Here is a 19,080-nt window from a genome sequence, read left to right on the forward strand (position 1 = left end):
TTTCGCTAATAAATCCAGCCAATGAGTTTCACAGCAGCATGTACACATAAAAGTTTGCAATGGTGCGCCACCTTGTGGTTAAGAAACCCCCTTGAATCAAAAGCACTGCAACATTCTTCAAGTATCTTCATTTTTTAATAAAATCTGCACACATAATTGCATTTTAGTACATTAAAATATAAAAGTATATATAGAAGATTTAGAAGAAATAACTGAGTCAAGAAAAGAAAATGTGAGTTTTCTCATTGTCATCACCAACATAAGAGAAACAGAAAAGACGGAAAAGTTTGGAACGTTCCAAATAAACAAGGCCTCTGTGTGGGGTTTGCTGTGCAAGGTGCGAAACGCACCTTTGCATATAATGACAATAAAAGAAGGCCTCAGAGGCTAAAGAAAAAAAATGTAAGGTGAACAGTATTTAAGTAAAACGCACCAAATTCTCCTTCATTTGATGTTTTCTCTGATTTACAGTACGTCCAGAGGCAGTACCAGAGAGAGAGAGAGAGTGCTGGGGTAACTGTGTTGTGCAATCTTGTGCAGAAGACCAGCTAATCCCCATGGCAACCACCATCACCTGTCTCCAGGTGTGGGCCTTCATCATCATTGAGTCACATGACCCACAGTACGGCCACACTCAGGCAATGGGTGTGTGAATCAGTGACCAGCATAACAGGCAAAAAACAAGCTTCTTAAAAACAAGCACACAAACAAAACTAAAAGTGAATTTGGGTAAACAGTTGTTTGTTTTTTAAGCAGTTGTTCTGATACGTTTTTGTCCTTTTTTGGCACAGTCTGCTTTGGCTGCGCTCAGAGACGTCAGCCCGATCCTTCATGTCCTTCATTCATCCAGCATGCTTGAGTTTATTTAGACAGGGATTTCTTAATATGCTCCACTTCCATCTGAAACAGATTACAGAAAAAAGATCATCCATAGTTATAATTATGAAAATGAATATGAAATATAAACAAACCATGGTTATTTTCGTTGACTAAAATTAGACTTTTAAAGTCTAAAAAAATGTAAACTATTTAAACATTTCTGTTTAATATCAGTCAAAGTATTATTTGAAAAACTAAACGAAAATTAGAACTGAAATAACTTTAAGTTGAGGCACTAGAATTATTGACGGAACATAAATAAAAACTAAAATAAAAAAAGATTTATCTAGCAATATAAAAAAGAAAGTAAATGGCAAAGCACATAAAAATTGCTTAAAATGTAACCTAAAATAACACGAAAACAAAAAACACTGCTGTTCTTCTGAAATATTGTATCTTAATATTTTGTCATTTTTATTATTATTATAAGTCACCCTTTATGCTTGTCACTGGGTTTTGCAAAAATCTTGCAAAAAAGTTAAAAAGTGCTTGTCAACTTTGACAATACAGTATTTAAAGTTTTTTTTTTCATTTTCTGAAAAACAGTAAATTTTTGTTTTTTTGGAAAGACAGCGACAAAATATAAAAATGAAAGGTAATTTAAAATATGAATAAAACTACAATAAAACAGAATTTTTTATTTGTATCATTTTATAAAATATTTGTAAAAAATTGTTCTGTCTGTATTCGACTGTGAAAGACCGAATAATAATAGCAGCACTAGAACAGTATAAATTAAATCGTTTTCAGAACCATTCACCTTTTTCCCAGCATGCACTTAAAACGCACGAATAAGTAATACGGCTGCTTTTACTATGTAACGCACTGTGATCCACATGTGACCTGTTAAATGTCTCCTCACCTGCAATGATATACGAATCCTCTTCTCCTCATCCAGCTCACTAACCAGCTGCTTGATTTCTTGTCTGAGAAAAACAGGTTTGAGAATTACACACTGCCATTTACGCACATTTCACGTCCATCAAAAACAAATGGCGGATATCGATCTCTTCCTTGTCTCAAACACCTTTCTATCTCTCTTTCTGTCTACATTACACTGTGTCTTTCAGTCACCCCCCACCCGGTTCATACTTGTGTTGGCTCTTCATCAGTTCAACGGTTCCTCTCAGCTCTCGTAATTGTGCTCGGAGTTCCTCCAGTGTGGCGGTACCCTGTTCATTTTTCCCTCTGGCATCGATGGAAGGGGAGCGGGGTCGTAGACTAGCACCGCCCTGCTGGAGAGAAGCTCCACTGGACCCGGATGAGGCTGGAATGGTGGGCTTGGGAGGCAAACCTGTTTTCTCAGGTGCCTGTAAAACCCCCCACAAGGTATTAAGACCAATAAAAACACCAATACTCAAGAGTTTGTATCATCCACATTCGGCCGTTCCACAGGGCCTCAGTCTCCATGTGTACTGTGTGTGTCAACATGTGTGTGAAATTCTTGACTAGGGTGCTCCCTTGTGGTAGGACAAGGATAGGCATGCAGGGGAAAGGTGGGTGGGGTGACAGGGAGGGGCGGGGCTTACTGTTATCACAGGCACTGCCTTGGGCATCTTCTTGGAGTTGTCAAGACTTTTGGGAGGGAATGTGTCCTGCTCCTCCTTGTCTCTCCTCTCCTCCTCTGGAGATGGGGAGTCCAGGAGGTCAGGACTTGAGAGAGAGGACTAAGAAGAAGAAAGAGATTTAAACGACTCACAGAACAACACCCACAGACAGGCAGAGCGGGACAAGCCCACGTGATGGTCACACATAGCAAACACAACAATCATATCTGACGGGTACGTGTAGCTTCACAAATATATGTCGTCAGTTGATTGCGTCTGATAGGTGTGAAAAAACAAATCGATTGTGATTGGCTTAGCACTCTGATTGGTTGAAGGAACGGTTCACCCAAATGAAAAACTGTCACCCTTATGTTGTTCCAAACTGTTATGACTTCTTATAAAAAAATCATGAATTTGAGATCTGAATCAAGTCCAGATTTAGAACAACGTGAGGGTTAGAAAATGACAAAATAACGTTTTGATAGAACATGTTGCATTTAAAAACACCCATATGATGCCCATGTGTGCGTGTGTTTTGAGTGAAGACTTACAGACATGAAGATCTGCGACCGTGGCCGTCGGTCCATCACGCGTGGACGCGATGCTGTGGGGTGGATCAGCTTCTCTGTGGATAAGATGACGGAGTCGAAGTCTTCTACGTCTTCACCCGAGCACAACACAAATATAAACATGAACACACAAGACCACATTCATATGACACAGATACATATGACATCACAAACATCAGCACATCAGACTGAAATCGGACATCTCCAGAAATACAGTGAATGGAATCGAATGATGTGTGAGATGGACAGAGAGCTCTGGGTCATGTTGTAATCTCATTAGGAATGGATTATGCCTTATTAGACATGGCAGAGTTATTGTGTATTAAAGGGACTCACCGATATCTACAGATTTGTCAGTGGAGACCCGGTCAGCCCCGGTCACACTGCTGTCAGCCTTTGGACTGTCACACCTGTACAATCCATAATACACACAGAGAAGAGTTGAATTATAAACACAAATATTAAACAAATGTAGTTGGATATGTCCAATGGCTGGTCAGTAGCGTATTTTGTTGTGGTTTAAGGGATTCTGTTAACACTAGCTTAGTGGTTTTTGGATATTTTACTGCAAAATTGTTACAAACTGCACCTTTAATTGAAATGCACAATAAGAAAACATGATTTTAGATTTATCTCATTTTGGAAGCAAACTCTTCATTTAGTCTATAGTTGTTTAAGGCCTGCAGAGAATCACTGTACTGCTGTGTTTGTGAGCGTGTATGTGTGTATTTGTGTGTGAGACTGACGGTAGATTGGGCACAGCTGGTCTCTCAGGGCGTTTGGGTGGCAGGGATGACGGTCGATTTAGCGAGCTGTTGTTCTTCGGTGGGAGGGGCTTCTTTGGGAGGACAGCTGGAAGGGAGGGCTTCGGAACCTCCGTCAACTTCGTCTCTTCGCCTGTGTGTAAATGATCACCATCATCATCGTTGCGAATGACATCATCATCGTTAAAGGTTATAAAATGTCAAGGGCTGGCATGCACGGTTGTTTACAGGAAAGTTGAGAGAAAACATTATTCCAACATCTGTTCGCTTCGTGGAAGCAAGAAACTTCACACCTCACACACACTAAGCCAATCTACACCTTTTAGAGAAAAGCAGGGTTTACAGCGAATGGTCAAAACAACTGAATTAGATTCGACCGAGGTAAATGAAAGACCAGCGAAAATGTTTTTTTACCTTTTTCCTCGGCTCTGTGTGGGAGAGATTCAGGTCGTTCTGGTGGAACCTTTTTTACGTCTGTCTTTTTGTCTGGGAAGAAATACACACAAGGTTCAGTCAAGCTCTGCTGACTCAGAATCAAACTTTCAGCTAAACGGACGTAGCGATGTGGCAAAGCATTTAGGGATTTGTTCTTATCACTCAACCCAGGTAGCCAAGCGAAATTGTATGGCGAATAAAGTGATGATTTGTACTTTGGGATCCGTGATCTGTAAGACCACAAGAAGAGATGAAAGAGAAAAGATGAGAAAGAAAAGCAAAGAGAGATGTATTGAGATAAAATGAGACAAGTTACCTGTGATGTGTTTAGTAGTCGGTGCTGCAGGAGGAGGAGGTTTCTTAGGTCTCTGTAAGCATACACACAGTTAAAACACACATTTTCATGAACACGCTTTTTGGCAATTAAAACCAACACTAAGACATACACAGTTAACCATACACATTCCTCTTATTAAAACCACAATCCCTGTAGGACACCTAAACAACATTTTGTTGTCTAATCATCAGGTAAAGGGTGGGAGGCAAAGGTACAGGACATAGAGGGCAGTGCGTGTGTGTGTGTGTGTTTCACCACAGCTCGATGGTTCAATCAGAGACTGAGGCCCTCCATCACACAGACAGGAAGCATCCTGCTGACAACAGCTGGAGTTTGTGTCACAGAGAGAAATAAACGAGATCTCACCTCTTTTTCTACCTCAGGAATGAATAACTTCACAAAGTTGTCTGGAAAAACTCCCTGTTTGCCATTCATCTCTCCGAGCCACCAACCAGCATCTGCGCAGTCCTGCGCACACACCAATACCAAAACATATTATGCGAACTCAAGCGGTTATCGTCATTGAGTAAAATTAGATGACCATGTTACACTAGGATGACAGGATGTCCAGTTTTTCTCAGGAAAAAGGAAGTACGATTAAAAACCAGACAAAACACTAAAGGCAACTTTTTCAGTCAGGCAACAACAGCCCAAGTGACCAAACGTTCAGATTCTTTGTTTATAAACCTTAGCGTTTTTATTAATGAAAATAATGCAGAACCTATCATTTGCACTTATTTTATGTCAATGTTTCTGTTAATGTCAAAGTAGAAATTGGATTTTGAACTCACCTTATTGACAATCGTAACAATATCTCCTTCTTTGATTGACAGCTCATCTTTGTTCAGAGCTTCGTATGGGAAAATTACTTTGCAAAACTCCTTTGCTGTAATTGGAACATTTTAGTCAATTTTACGTCAATAAACAATTATATAATATTTGCATAAAATTCGAGTACATAAACAAAGCATTCATACAGCCGCGGGAAAATTTAAGGGACCATTTCAAAATTATTTTCAGTTTTTCTAAATTTAATATTTATAGGTATGTGTTTAGGTAAAATGATCAGTTTTGTTTCATTCAAATTTCAAATGTAAATATTGTCTCTATTTGCATTTATTTGCAGAAAATGAAAACTTGAGAAAGAGGTCAAAATAACAGAAAAGATGCTCATCTTTGTACATACATGTATGTACAAATGTGCAAGTTCAAAAGTTATTTTTTTATTTGACAACCACGATTTTATCAAGGTTTTCATGCGTCTTGTCATGCTGTCAGTCTTTCACATTGCTGTTGGATGACTTTGTCACTCCTGAGGCTTGATTTTGTTGAAATTCAACAGACACTGGACTGGAATGGCCATAATCCATCTAGAAAATTATGATTAAATGAAAATTTGGAATGGTGTCTTCCTTTTTTCCACGGCCTATACAATCATCTTACCTTTGGCCTTGTTCTCAGGCTCCGCTTTCATGGTTTCCTGGGCAACAGCCGGGGCCACTTTCTTTACCATTTGAGGCTGTGGGGCAGAGAGCAATTTTATTCAAATATTCCACTATTCCACAACCTCTGAGGCAACAATTTAAAGTCCCAGCGAAACAAAAAATGACAATGCCTATTTTTTCATGAAAAACTGCAGCATTTATTGTAAATAGTTTATCAATGTGGGTCATTCTCTTTATAAATCTTTAGTTGAAAAATGAAAATTCTGCCATTAATTATCCTAAAGTAGTTTAACATCCCTAGGACCTCAGTTTTTCCCCAGAATGCAAATTAAGGTAGTTTTGGAAGCTTTCTGAGTCCTCCATAGATTGCAACGCAATCAAACTTCAAAGTGCTGAAAGTACGTAAAGACATTGTAAAATAGTCCACGCGACTCCGGGGGTTCAGTATTAATTAATATAATGTGACGAGGATACTTTTTGTGCGCAAACAAACAAAACTAACGACTAAATTCAAAAACTTCTTGATTTGAGTGTTAGTTTCCAGCGCGCGTTCCCGAGAGCCACACGAGAGTGCATCCGGTGTCAGCATCGCTCGACGAATGCGTTGCAATCTATGGAGGAGTCAGAAAGCTTCCAAAACTACCTTCATTTGCGTTCTGGGGAAAAATGGAGGTCCTAGGGATGTTAAACTACTTGAGGGTGCAGAATTTTCATTTTTGGTCAGAGTTCCCCTTTAAAATCTGAAAATGCACTTCCGTCCTGTAATGACTATCCATCTCAGATGACGTATGTTAGACGGCTTGGGCGGAGCATCCATTAACTCCTCCCCTTCAACTGTCAGTCTGCTGCCAGTTCCATTTCAAAATGCAACGCATGTTTTTATACATCCAATCAAATCGTAGAGAAACACGAAAGCCACGCCCACTATTTTTCTCATTCAAAATTCCATTTCACTTGGAAATGCGTCAAAATTCCGAAGTAAAAACGATCGCAACTTCCGGTTCATGGGGACTGTAAAGGAATGTTCATTCATAATAAAAATAGCATTAATTTAGCTGTTGAAAAGCTAATGCTTTTATACACGAGGCTGGATTGAAGACAACCAAAAACACTGATCTAGGTCCTTGCAGAAGAGCCCTCTGCAATAATTAACATTAATTTGCAGCTTTTTATTTTTAGTATTACATGAGTGGTTCAGGGATTATGGGGTAATGTCTGTGCATGGGAGGTGTTGGGCACAAACATGTTGTCCTGGGCCCTGTTAATTCAAGTGACAGCTCCGCTTATGTGTGTGAATAGCATACTGTACTTCTGACCGTGTATATCTGGCCTCTTCCCCACGGGGAGCCACAGCCCTTCCACAAACATGGCGGGAAATCAATCCAACCCAACATACAACAAGCGCTTTAACACCCCGCGCTCCCCATGTGGCCTTCACACAGACACGCGCACTGTTCAGACAGGAAAACCCTCCTACCCCACTCTTCCTTCCTTGTTTTTCCCCTCATTTAGAGCCGGCATGATGGAGTCTCTTACAAGCACCATGTGGCGACTAAATGTTAAAGAGACATAATAGAAACATCACTACAACATCTGATCAACATCTGGCCAGCCGATTCCCTGAGGACGTCTCTTCTCATAGACCTCACATTATCACTGTGAATATACTACAGTGACTTCCAACCCAGAACATTACGTTAGCAGTAAACCAAAGGAAAACATCAACATCACGCCACCTAGAGCGACATGAACCCCGCCTGTCGTGTTTGACAGTTTTAGCGTCATCAACCTAAACAGAAATATTAAGAAAGAGGTATTATTTACCTTTGTCTCTGTAGAATTAACCAAATGTCCACAAAGAAATGACAAAGCAATCTTTCAGAAGCAAACGTCCAGCATGAATACCCACTACTGTCCCGGCTGCAAGAGGAACTTCCAACTAGCTTTCGGTGTAACCACGGTTCACTCCCCCCTGAGTCACACAGTGTCTTACAGTCCTACAGTACTTCTGCTTTAAAAGTGCACTGAAGTCTGGAAACCAGAGAGAGAGAGAGAGCGGAAGAGAGACAGAAAGCGTGGATATGGAAACCATGCTGTGTCGGGGTGTGGTAAATTTGTGTATGGATAAACCCACGGCTTGTAAACGACAGGGAGCATTCCCATTATCCAGTGGGCAATTGCTTTGCAAAGGGGAAAATTGTCTATGTTTGTAACAGGAGGAATAGTTCATGACTGGAATATATAATAGTACAGTATACAGTGGACCTAAAATGTATTTGGAGATTTCTGGTCGTGGAGTTAAACTGGTGTTCAAATCATTTTAGTGGGTTTTAGTAATCAGTTTGCATAGGTGTCCTAACAGAGCAAACACAGGTGTAACTTATCACATGAAATATGAAAATCACAAGTCTCACAAGTTTGACAACCAAAAAGTGGTACTTTGAGAAATGCTTGTCTTAAGTTTGAACAATATGTCAATTGTTTGATAATCTGAAATCAGTCTTCTTACTAACTCCTTTTTGTAAAATGTAATGCTTCAAAGTGTCTTTGTGCTAAATGACTCAGTGTTATACAATTCTAAGTCACTGCCATATGTATCTACGGGCCAAAGAGACAAAGTGCGGAAGATGTAAACACTTCATTGACAAAGACGTCATGTCTCTGTGACCGACGGTACCAAACTCTGCTCTGCGTATGTCATTTCCCTTTATACACATGCACACATTTATTAATCTGTTTGAACTGTAATAGTAGTTACTTTGAATACTGTTTACTATAGAGCACACTAGAAGCTGCATACAATTATACATAAAACATTTGAAATTTGGAAGCCTCTAGTGGTGAGGTTGTGAATTGCAACCAACGGCACACTCCACCGCTCACCCCTCCCTTTCGGAGCACTACGGTGGCTGACACAGAACTAAGATGCCGTCACGTTTTCGCTTCTTTGCTGAAGGAGATAACGTATTTACGAAACATGCTCTGTAGAGCAGTTTGTCCGTTTAGGGCTACTGTAGAAACAACATATGCAGATAGAAATAGCTCATTCTAAGGCAATAAAAACACAACACTTCTCTATGTAAGGTCCGTATACACCTCAAAAGACATATGCATGTTAAATTGCATTTCTGTCAATAGATCCTCCAAAAAATGACACACAGCACCTTTAAGATTGAACAACATGCAAGTTTCTATGGCTATTTTCATGATGATAAAAGTACCAAGTAATTAAGGGTACATTCATTGAAAACCTAACATATCCATTGTTTATAAAATCAACTTTTAATGCAAATTCTAAAATAAATCATGCACGACTTTTCAAGAAGAGAGAAGAGTTAGAATTTAGCAACTTCCTCTTTCCACAGTCTCACACCTCTGAGCAACAACTCTGTAACAAAAGCCACGCACATACACCAAATGCACTTTTACACCGTTTCAATCGCAACAACCACACATTTGTTTTGGTCTCTTCAAAGGGACCGACCACAGACTTCTATTGTCTGACCTAATGGCACTTTCTATCCCCTAACCACACCCCTGAAATGTTAATGCATTTTTATATTTTTAAATCAGCATCATTTAGTATGCCATGTATGTAATGGAGTCTACACAAAATCCCCTGTAACATCATCCTAACAATGAATATACACAAAGAACAAATGAATGCAGGAAATTGAAATGTGACCACTAAAGCAAAACGACTGGATGGAGCAAAGCAGGAAGGATGTATGTTGCTCTCTGTGGGATAGAAAGACATGAAGCTTTTAATGAACAGGAGACTGTGCGGTCAGAGGCAAACTGAACGCAGAGGACCCTGATCCCTTTTGACCAGACCTGACTGTAATTACTGAGGAAAAGAGTCGTAAAAATAACTTCAACCCCAGACCAAGGGTCTCGATCTGAAACTACCTGGGGGCCACGAGCCAGGTTCTGTCTTCCATCGAGGGCCAATTGAACTTTGAACTATCAACAAATATTGACACGGCTGATACTGATCCATGGAAATCTCTTAAGCCTTACACATAAAACAACACTCTCTGATATTGCATCGCCTTCAAATAGAACAGCACAGATTTCAAAAGAAATTCACCTTTTCTGCCTCATTCTCCATGTCCATGGATCGTGGGCGGAGCTTGATGGGTTGGTCTTTGAAGATGTCCCCGAAGCCAAACCCCCGGACCTTTTTGGGTTGAATCTCAGAGGTCGAAGATACGCTGCCGGTATCGGAGCGTAAACTGATGGAGTCCCCGCCGTCGCTCTCTGAACCGGTGCTGTCCTTCATACCTGCACACACAAATGCATTTCAAAGGACGATTCCAAGAGGCTGTCCGTAAGTCTGTCCGTCATCTCTAGTTTTCTCGTAGTTTAAAATCGGTTGTTTGCTGGGAAATCTATTCCTTAAGTAATAAACTCACTTCAATAAGAGGCGATATATCTTCAATGAAAGCACAAACACATCCATCAAGAATAAATTCAACAAGACATCCAACCATGAATGCCTGGGACACGGCCTGGTTGGTTATATGAGGGACTGTTTTCAGATATGATGAAGTGAGAATGTGATTGATGCAGACTGACTGGTCCTCGTGCTTCTAGAGTCGTCCTGTGGATGAACAACCTCCGTCTCAGCCAACAGCTCTTTAGTGAAGTTAGAGGGGAACATCCCAGTTTTGCCATTGAGAAAGCCTTCCCACCAGCCCTCCTCCACCTTTGCCATCAAGAGACACACGTTAGAAATGACGAAGTAAGATCTACTTTCAATTGTTCTTTCATCGGTGTGCACTGACCTCTCCCAGAACCTCAACAACATCTCCGATCTTCAGCTCCAGCTCATCTTCGTTCTGTGGCGTGTAGCTGAAGGAAGCTTTGCAGCGTCTTTTTCGGATCGCTTCACCTGCAAACAAAACCGCAAAAAAGAAATGCATTGCGTCTTACAATATTGTCTGAGAATAGGGAAGCAGGAGCATCTTTCACCACTAGGTGTCTCTCTATCCCTGTCAGCTCAGCTCTGACTGGTCACTAGACACACAGGGCTGCACCTCTCACATAAAATCTGACAATAGCAACCAAAAGTTTCAGTTCTCCAATATGCAAACTCTCTTCACGTTGACTTTTAACATACTCGCAACATTTCAAACACAAAACAAACATGTGACTGTGACTGCTCTAGATGTGCCAGGGAAACAGAGAGTCTAACCTCACGTCAAAACCCAAATTTGAACAATCAGAGGATTTACTATGGTGCAGTGAAGGTTATAAGCAAAGATTCCTTAAAGGGACAATTCAAGCAAAAATGAAAATTCTGTCCTCATTTACTCACCCTCAAGTTGTTCCAAATCTGTATACATTTCTTTGTTTAGATGATCACAGAGAAAGATATTTGGAAGAATGCTTGTAACCAAACCGCTTTTGGCCACCGTTCACTACCATAGTAGGAAAAATTGCTTTATAAATTTCTTAGCTTCGTTGAACACAGAAGAAGATATTTTGAAGAATGCAGGAAAGCAAACAGTTCCGAGGCATTTTTCACTACCATTGTCATTTTTCCTACTATGGTAGTCAATGGTGGTTACAAGCATTCTTTCAAATATCTATTTAAAGGCTACATAATCTCTACATAGTACAAATCTACACGACACTGTTAAGACAGTGAGTCCCAGTTCCAGCCTACAGGCTTCAAAGACTATTTTTACAGTTATTTCTCACTCTTCATCTACTCGTAGCAAACCTGACCCAGATCTGCATTTAATAACATCTTTGATCCGGGGGAACCAAAACTCCAAATCTCCTCTTGTGAGACGATGTCTCTAGGTGTGTTTGTGCAGGAGTCTGTTCTGCTGAATAAGCACTGAATTAGTATTGAAGACAGAAGGAAGGGTGCGAGCGCACTACCTTTCTTGGCGGGTCTGAGGCTGGGTTCTGATTTCGGGCTGGCACTGCCATTGGACAGGTCTGATTTGGATCCGGCCAAACTTGACTCTTTTTTAACCTCCTTCTTTGTGTCCTTTTTAATCTCCTTAAAATAAAACAAAACGGAGAGAGACATTTCATTTGACTATTTCTGCAATTTACAGTACACTGCATAGTATGCAAATTCATAGCATAGAAAGCAGAGATACACTACATCTGCCTAATGTGCAGAATACAACTAGAGAAGCGTGTGGGACGGAATCCTGTATCCCACCAGGCAATGCACCATTTTTCATTTCCAATGGACGAATCAAGAGTTTGAATTTAAAGGTGCGCTGTCTTTTTTGGGGTAAAGCGTCTCTTGGTTCACACAGATCTGACTGTCACCGTCACCCTTTCTTAATTTCCTTGATGTTATCTTTCTGCTTTCTGCTTTACTCTCTCTTTCTTGCTCTTTATCGTCTATTGCTTTGACATGGTCATTTATTTAAAGCAACAAGATCTGCCTTCTGGATGTCTTATTCTTGCAGATTGAGTTTTTTCAGTTTCCAGGTGGACAAAATGTAACATCCAAATAACCTCACACCAACTACATCATAATATTTTACAAAGCACTGCAATTCCAGATTCTACATCAGGTTTATACATTTACATAAATATTACATTTAAAAGTGATCAGACCAGGAAATAAAATAAGACCTGAGTAGTAGACTGAAGTTTCTTTTTGCAAACTCTTGCACTTTATACTGTATGTGAGTGTGTGAAATATAACAAGCGTGCATGTTAAAGTGCTTGTTTAAGTGATAAAACAAGAGATATTCAGACAGAAAGCTCATGTGGATTTCATCATCCGCTTGGCAGACCACACAAAATGTAACACACAAACGCGCACACACCTAAATGCAACTAAAATAAACATGTCACAGAAATACTACATCGAAGTAAATCTAAAGCATTTGCTCATCTGCAAATAAAACGCGCTTTATCTGTCAGATGTTAGAGCGATAAACTGGCAGACGCTTTTGAGATATTTATGCTTCTTTCTGGTGTTGTTCAGATGTTTGTACACTTAAAATAGAGCACAATACTTTCCAGATGATGAGCTTTTCCGCAGATGTCTTGGCAAGGTGTGTCCGCTCACAGACTTTGCTCTTGCTTTCTAGAGATTTTAAAGCAATATTGCAAATTAAAGTCTGTGAGCGTGTGTTTTTTTTCTGGCTTACCAAGGGAAATATAAGTGAGAAAATACATTAGAATGCTACTGGAAATTAAAGCTTGGTAAGAAACGCTCACACACAACTTCACTAATACATCTAACCGAGGACCTTTAAGAGACTTCTGTTGTTTTTAAAGGGATAGTTCTCCCAAAAATGAAAATTTTGTTTACTTTGCTTTTCATTTACTCACCATCTTGTCATTTTAAACCTGTATGACTTTCTTTCTTCTGCAGAACACAAAAGTTGGTAACCAAACAATGGTGGTACCCATTGACTTCCATTGTACAGATACAAAACCAATGCAAGTCAGTGGGTGCCGTCATTGTTCGGTTACTAACATCCTTCAAAATATCTTCTTTTGTGTTCTGTGGAAGAAAGAAAGTCATACAGGTTTAAAATGACAAGAGGGTGAGTAAATGGTGACAGATTTTTCATTTTTGGGTGAACTATCCCTTTAATACATTAGCTAGCTATAAATACAAAAATGTACAACAAATTTGGGTACACATTTGTTCCCAAAACATGGGTAAGTAGACCCACAAACATAAACACATTCATTGGGAAATCAGGGAGATAAACAAAGATTGAAGGCTCAGAGCTCTCAATAGATAATAAACGTTAACCTTGATCGTATATGACAGAGATCCTCTAAATGACTTTACTGCACATTGTATTGCATTGGCTGCCGAGTTAATAAAACGTTTAAAATACAAATCACAAAGTCTGTTCATCTTGAAATATTTACCCACAGTCACAGTTCTCTGGTGTAATAAGAGATAGAAGCTCAACTGATCTGAGTATTGCATGGAAATGTATTTTATTTTACTATAGATGCACAGTCAAATGTCAGTCACAAGCATTATATCTCATTTACCTTTCAATTCAGTCAAGCATATTTTTTACACTTTGTAGCATTTTGTTTTATTTTTAAAAAGTTACAAATCACTACTGTGCAATGTGTCAGCGTGCAGCCTACTTGGCTATTTGGTGTTGAGTCACCGACTATGTTGTTGATGATATGATCAACTGCACTAAAGGTTAAAGCGTCTATAAGCAATGCTAGTCATCTTGTTAATGTCCACAAGACTCATCCAGTAAAGTAGACCCCCGAACTCTACTTTAACCACTTCCTTCATCACCATCTAAACACAGACGTGCAAAATGATTGACAGACACCTCCACATTTTCTTTTTTTGGCTAACACATTCTCGCGTTTTTGCTTTTAACATAGAAGGGTTAGCACTCCTTAGGACTATTCCTGTCAAGTGGCACATTTATGTCTGGGAAATTGAGTATTAGTATTGCTAAGGTCTCTCAGTCAGTGTGGTAGCAGACAGGCTGGGGCCAATGAGAAATCAATAGACCATTTCAAGACTTCACATATCACAAAGCCTTACTTATGGACGCATATTGGTTGCTATTTTCATTTGAAATGCAATACGCAAAATGGCAAGGCAGTATGTAAAATGACTATGCAATTGTGTATTTAAATATACATTTTAAATAACATATTTAAAATGCACATTAAGTGCAAAATGAAAATAAAAATTCAATTATATCAATTACATTTGTCAGTTCCTACACTAGTTTTAATATGTTATTTAAATAGTTATTTTTAATGCTCTTTAAGTTGCAAAATTAAAATGAAAATGCATTCCCCGGATTGATTATATATGTTTAAGATAGTCAAGCACAACTGTAGCAAAATGAAAATTCAAATGTTATTTTCCCTAAATGCATTAACATTAACAGGGTTGAACATTTAGGATTGCATTTTCATTTACACACAACGCGTTGGGTGTTGCAAAATACAATGTGGACTTGAAAATGCATTTCGAGCTGGCCACGCCCCCTCCCCGGTACAGCGTCATGGAAATGACAGGGAGTTTACTGAATTGTAGTTTAAAGACGGCATGAAATCAAAATAGAAAAATCATATTTTATGTGGAATATTGTAGTGTTTTTATAAGTGACTTATGTGCACTATTTTTGACCTCCCACCCTCAAAACGACTTCTCGTCACTTCCTGTCACGAGGAATGGCGTGAGGGCGGAGCTTTCTTTATGGTGGGGAATATTCCTCCACGACTGCAAATTCGCATTCAAATCTGCCTCCATTTTGTTATCCAATCAGTTCTTGATGTGGCAAATCAAGTCCCGCTTCTCTCACTTATGAAGCCGTTTCACAAGGATATACATCACGATATAGAAAAGAATACGATCACCACGGTTCCATTAGTGCAACACAGGTTTTGTGAAAAAAGATACAAAAATACACAAATAATTGGCCTATTCACTCTAATTGATATCACTGCAACATGCATTAAGCAGATTAGCCATACAAACCGTAACATTTTAGATACAAACTGCAGTACATCATAGTTTTTAGATGCTTTTCAAATAAAAATAAAATAATTTTCACCTGAAAATGAAAAAAGAAGATATTTTGAAGAACGCTGTTAACCAAACAACATTGGGCCCTTGACTTCCATTATATAGACACAAAACCACGTTTCTCAAACGTATTTCTCAAAATATCTTCTTTTGTCTTCCACAGAAGAAAGAGTCATATACAGGTTTCAAATGACATGAGGGTAAATAAATGATGAGAATTTTTATTTTCGAACTATCCCTTTAACATTTAAACTATATTACATACTAAGGTATAAACACATACAAGTGTATATAAAAGTCACATTTATCTAAAAACTCCATTTCAATTCTCAACTCAATTCTGAACGCTGCATAATCCTGGCATTGTAACACTATCAGTATCAACGAACTAACATTTGGTTTCACATGAGTGTCTACCTGCATACCTTCTGGTGCGGCTGTCATGGAAACGCATTAAAGGCCGGCCCCTATGGGCCAAAGTACAGCTGGAGATCAAAGAGAGCAGGTCAAACACTGGAGCTCGAGCAAAAAGGACGGTGACGATCGTACAACCCACAGCACACACATCTTCAGATAGCCACATATCAAGGATTTAAAGCATTAGTAATATTTTGTTTACTTAATTTGGAGATGATTTATCAGAAGATGTGATATGAGGTAAATGTGGTGTGGAGGAGAGAATCACAACCCCTTGTTTTTACTCTCTTGTCTTTTTATGGGACGCAGCTGCAAGGCTCACTCTTTTAAACGCACACTTCCTGTCAGAGTCTTCGACAGACCTAAAGTCAAACCACAGTTTGTAGCTGCAAACTTTTGCAGAGCGCCCCATCTAAAGAGTGTGTGTAGACGTATATACTATACTGTACACAACAACACATGCACAGACAAGACCCGGCCAGACTTCTTCCTTCTGAACTGTAAAAATAGACATGTTAAAAGAAACAGAGGCTTTACAAAGCTCTGAGAACAGCATAAAATCCAAGAAAAATTATGCATTTTAAAGAGTATCATGTTGCCGGGTCACCACTTTGTAAGGTGGTGAAAAATGAGAGAGAAGAAGAACCACCAACCACCCACTGGCGGAGTCCAAGTGGCATGGCGAAGGCAAGTGTCTGTCCGGCACTCCAGGTTGTTATTGTTAACATTATTTTAACGTTGTGCAATATTATCTGACTCCAAAAGATAAAAAGGAAAACCTCATTGAATGATATTATTTGTATTTGACTTAACGTTTGATAATAATCATGCAACTTGGGTCAATGTTTGATCCGATCGTCATTGTTCATCCGATTCTCAGTGTCGCTTAGAGTCTCATGCCAGCCGTTATACGCGGATCTCACGGTCACGAACTCGTCAGTTTTGGTCACTGCCAGAGGGTCTATGACTAGTAATGCTCAGATGGCCATTCCTATACAGCTCATTGCTGAAACATTATTTGATCTAGTCCCCTTAGACTATGATAACTTAATTAAAGTAATGTTTATTTCTAACCAGAGGTCATGACCACTCCAGAGAGATAAATAGACCAATCTTACTTTCTCTTATGGTAGCTTTATATAATCATGCCATAGTTTCCAATGTACACTTGGATAGAATAATATTACAATAACCAGAGGTTTGTGGCTCACCCTATTTAGATTAGTCAGACAACATGTGTGTGGTTCTAAATGGAAATTCCCATTATTAGCCCCTACCGTCTAAGTACACTTAAACTATAGTGCCAAGAAATTAGCCAGATCTCTAAAATCTCAGCTGGCGTGCCCCAATGCTCCACCTAATACAGGATTTTAGTCCGTCACTGACCCGAACATAGATTTGCCGTTACAAAGGATTTAGCGTGATCTAGTTGATAAACGCAGAATAATGCAAAACAAATTCAAACATGACAATTTATTAGTCAGGTAAATGTTTCTTGCCAATTCCAAATCAATTCAGAGAATACAAAAACAAAACATCAAATCCTCAAAGATTAGTCTACGAGTCTAAGATGCATACCTGACAGTAAAAAAGGCATCGCGGGAAAGAACATGGACCTTAGCAGTGTTGGGTGTAACTAGTTACTAAGTAATTAGTTACTGTAATATAGTTACTTTTCCCTTGAAAAAGTAAAGTAAGGGATTACTCTTATTTTTTCCGTAAATTAATTAGTTACTTCTGATGTAATTAAACTAAATACTGTGTGTAATATATGTGTGTGCAATAGTGGAATTGACATCAAAATTCAAAGTCTAACTTTAAAATCCGTGCTTTAATGTATAATTCTTACATTTGTAATACTTTGGTCAGTTAATAAGAGTACTTTATGTAGTTTAATATTATTTATTTGAATGAATTAAATAAAGCCGTTTCATGTCTGTCCTTGAATCACTTAACTAATCAAGGTTGATATAGGATATAGAAAGTAATTAGTAATAAGTAACTAAATACTTTTTGGAGAGAGTAATTTGTACAGTAATCTAATTACACTATTGAATATGTAATTAGTAACTAGTAATTGATTACTTTTTCAGGGTAACTTACCCAACACTGGACCTAAGGAACACACATCACCATGTGCTTCATCCAGCTTCCCCTAAAGTAAATACCCAGACCAAAATACCCTTCCTCCACACAATAACAATTTACATTGTGAAGGACTCTGTCATGGATCTGATCAGGCCACAAATGGACATTTACACGATCTGATCAGGCCACAAATGGGCATTTACATGAAGACACGCCCTCAGCAATGAGCAGAATATCTTTAAACCCTCAAACCTATGTTATGATCTGCTCTACTGCTGTGGAACCGAGACATTTCAAATGATACCATCATCCCAAAGGTGTTAAATGGGGTTCAGGAGCGGGCTATGTTTCAGCCAGTAAGTCCTTCCAAACATTTCTTTTATGGACCTAGTGTGCAAGAGCCTAATCACGCTAAACCTAAAAAGTGCTCTACTCTTCTTCAAATGTTTGTTTAAGGAGACTGCATGGCTATATGCTTCGTTTCGTGTACTACACGTGTGACGCACATTGAGTTTCTGCATCTGCGTCTCACTGAAGACGTAAACATAACGTTGCCGTCCTTCCAAAACTTCGGATGTCAAAATTTGCTGTTTTACAGGAAATGGAAAAAAAATGTAAATATAAATCCTGCTGAAACCGAGCTGGCTGCGATAATGTAAGGTATCGATTATTTTATTGATGCGTAGCTTATCCGTGAAGCACGGCTCTGGGATCAGTAGGAAATGCTGCTCGATCTAAAAGCAGTGCGAGTTTGAGTCGCTTATAACGTGCATTTAAAAAAGCAACACCCATCAAACATGATCATTATAAATATACTTTATTATCATGAAAATACCTGAGGAGGCTTGAGGATCGGTGATAAAAACATGTCCTTAGGCATTTCCTAGAACTACGTGTGTTATGGTCTTCTTCTGCAGTGCATATTTGGAGTTTCTGCACGAGAGCGCCCTCTGGCTTTTGGATGCAGCAGCATTTTACCGCACTTCACTCACAAGTTGTGCATAAATCACGTGATATATAGTTTCGGTTAATCGGGCAGAAGTCTATTTTGAAATGATTAAAAACCGTGTTGTCAAAGT

At 39.1% G+C, this 19,080-nt stretch overlaps 1 protein-coding gene across 2 annotated transcripts in view; it reads right to left on the reverse strand.

Moving 5' to 3' along the window:
• Positions 1 to 106: 106 nt before the first annotated feature.
• Positions 107 to 19,080, reverse strand: part of sh3kbp1 (SH3-domain kinase binding protein 1) — a 42,157-nt gene continuing 23,183 nt past the window's right edge. The window contains exons 3-18 of one of the 2 annotated variants that reach the window (XM_057322993.1): positions 11,869 to 11,992; positions 10,764 to 10,870; positions 10,555 to 10,684; positions 10,067 to 10,260; positions 5,975 to 6,050; positions 5,323 to 5,417; positions 4,898 to 4,999; positions 4,511 to 4,562; positions 4,174 to 4,245; positions 3,742 to 3,892; positions 3,332 to 3,405; positions 2,978 to 3,051; positions 2,409 to 2,546; positions 1,972 to 2,189; positions 1,742 to 1,805; positions 107 to 900 (exon numbers count right to left, since the gene is read on the reverse strand). In XM_057322993.1, coding sequence (XP_057178976.1) covers positions 862 to 900; positions 1,742 to 1,805; positions 1,972 to 2,189; positions 2,409 to 2,546; positions 2,978 to 3,051; positions 3,332 to 3,405; positions 3,742 to 3,892; positions 4,174 to 4,245; positions 4,511 to 4,562; positions 4,898 to 4,999; positions 5,323 to 5,417; positions 5,975 to 6,050; positions 10,067 to 10,260; positions 10,555 to 10,684; positions 10,764 to 10,870; positions 11,869 to 11,992 — 1,710 coding nt within the window. In that variant the 3' untranslated portion in view covers positions 107 to 861. Of the gene's footprint in view, positions 901 to 1,741; positions 1,806 to 1,971; positions 2,190 to 2,408; positions 2,547 to 2,977; positions 3,088 to 3,331; positions 3,406 to 3,741; positions 3,893 to 4,173; positions 4,246 to 4,510; positions 4,563 to 4,897; positions 5,000 to 5,322; positions 5,418 to 5,974; positions 6,051 to 10,066; positions 10,261 to 10,554; positions 10,685 to 10,763; positions 10,871 to 11,868; positions 11,993 to 19,080 lie in introns of both variants that reach the window. The other variant, XM_057322992.1, reaches the window with a different exon arrangement.

The sequence above is a fragment of the Triplophysa rosa genome, linkage group LG23 (genome assembly GCF_024868665.1).
Source record: "Triplophysa rosa linkage group LG23, Trosa_1v2, whole genome shotgun sequence".
Taxonomy (NCBI): domain Eukaryota; kingdom Metazoa; phylum Chordata; class Actinopteri; order Cypriniformes; family Nemacheilidae; genus Triplophysa; species Triplophysa rosa.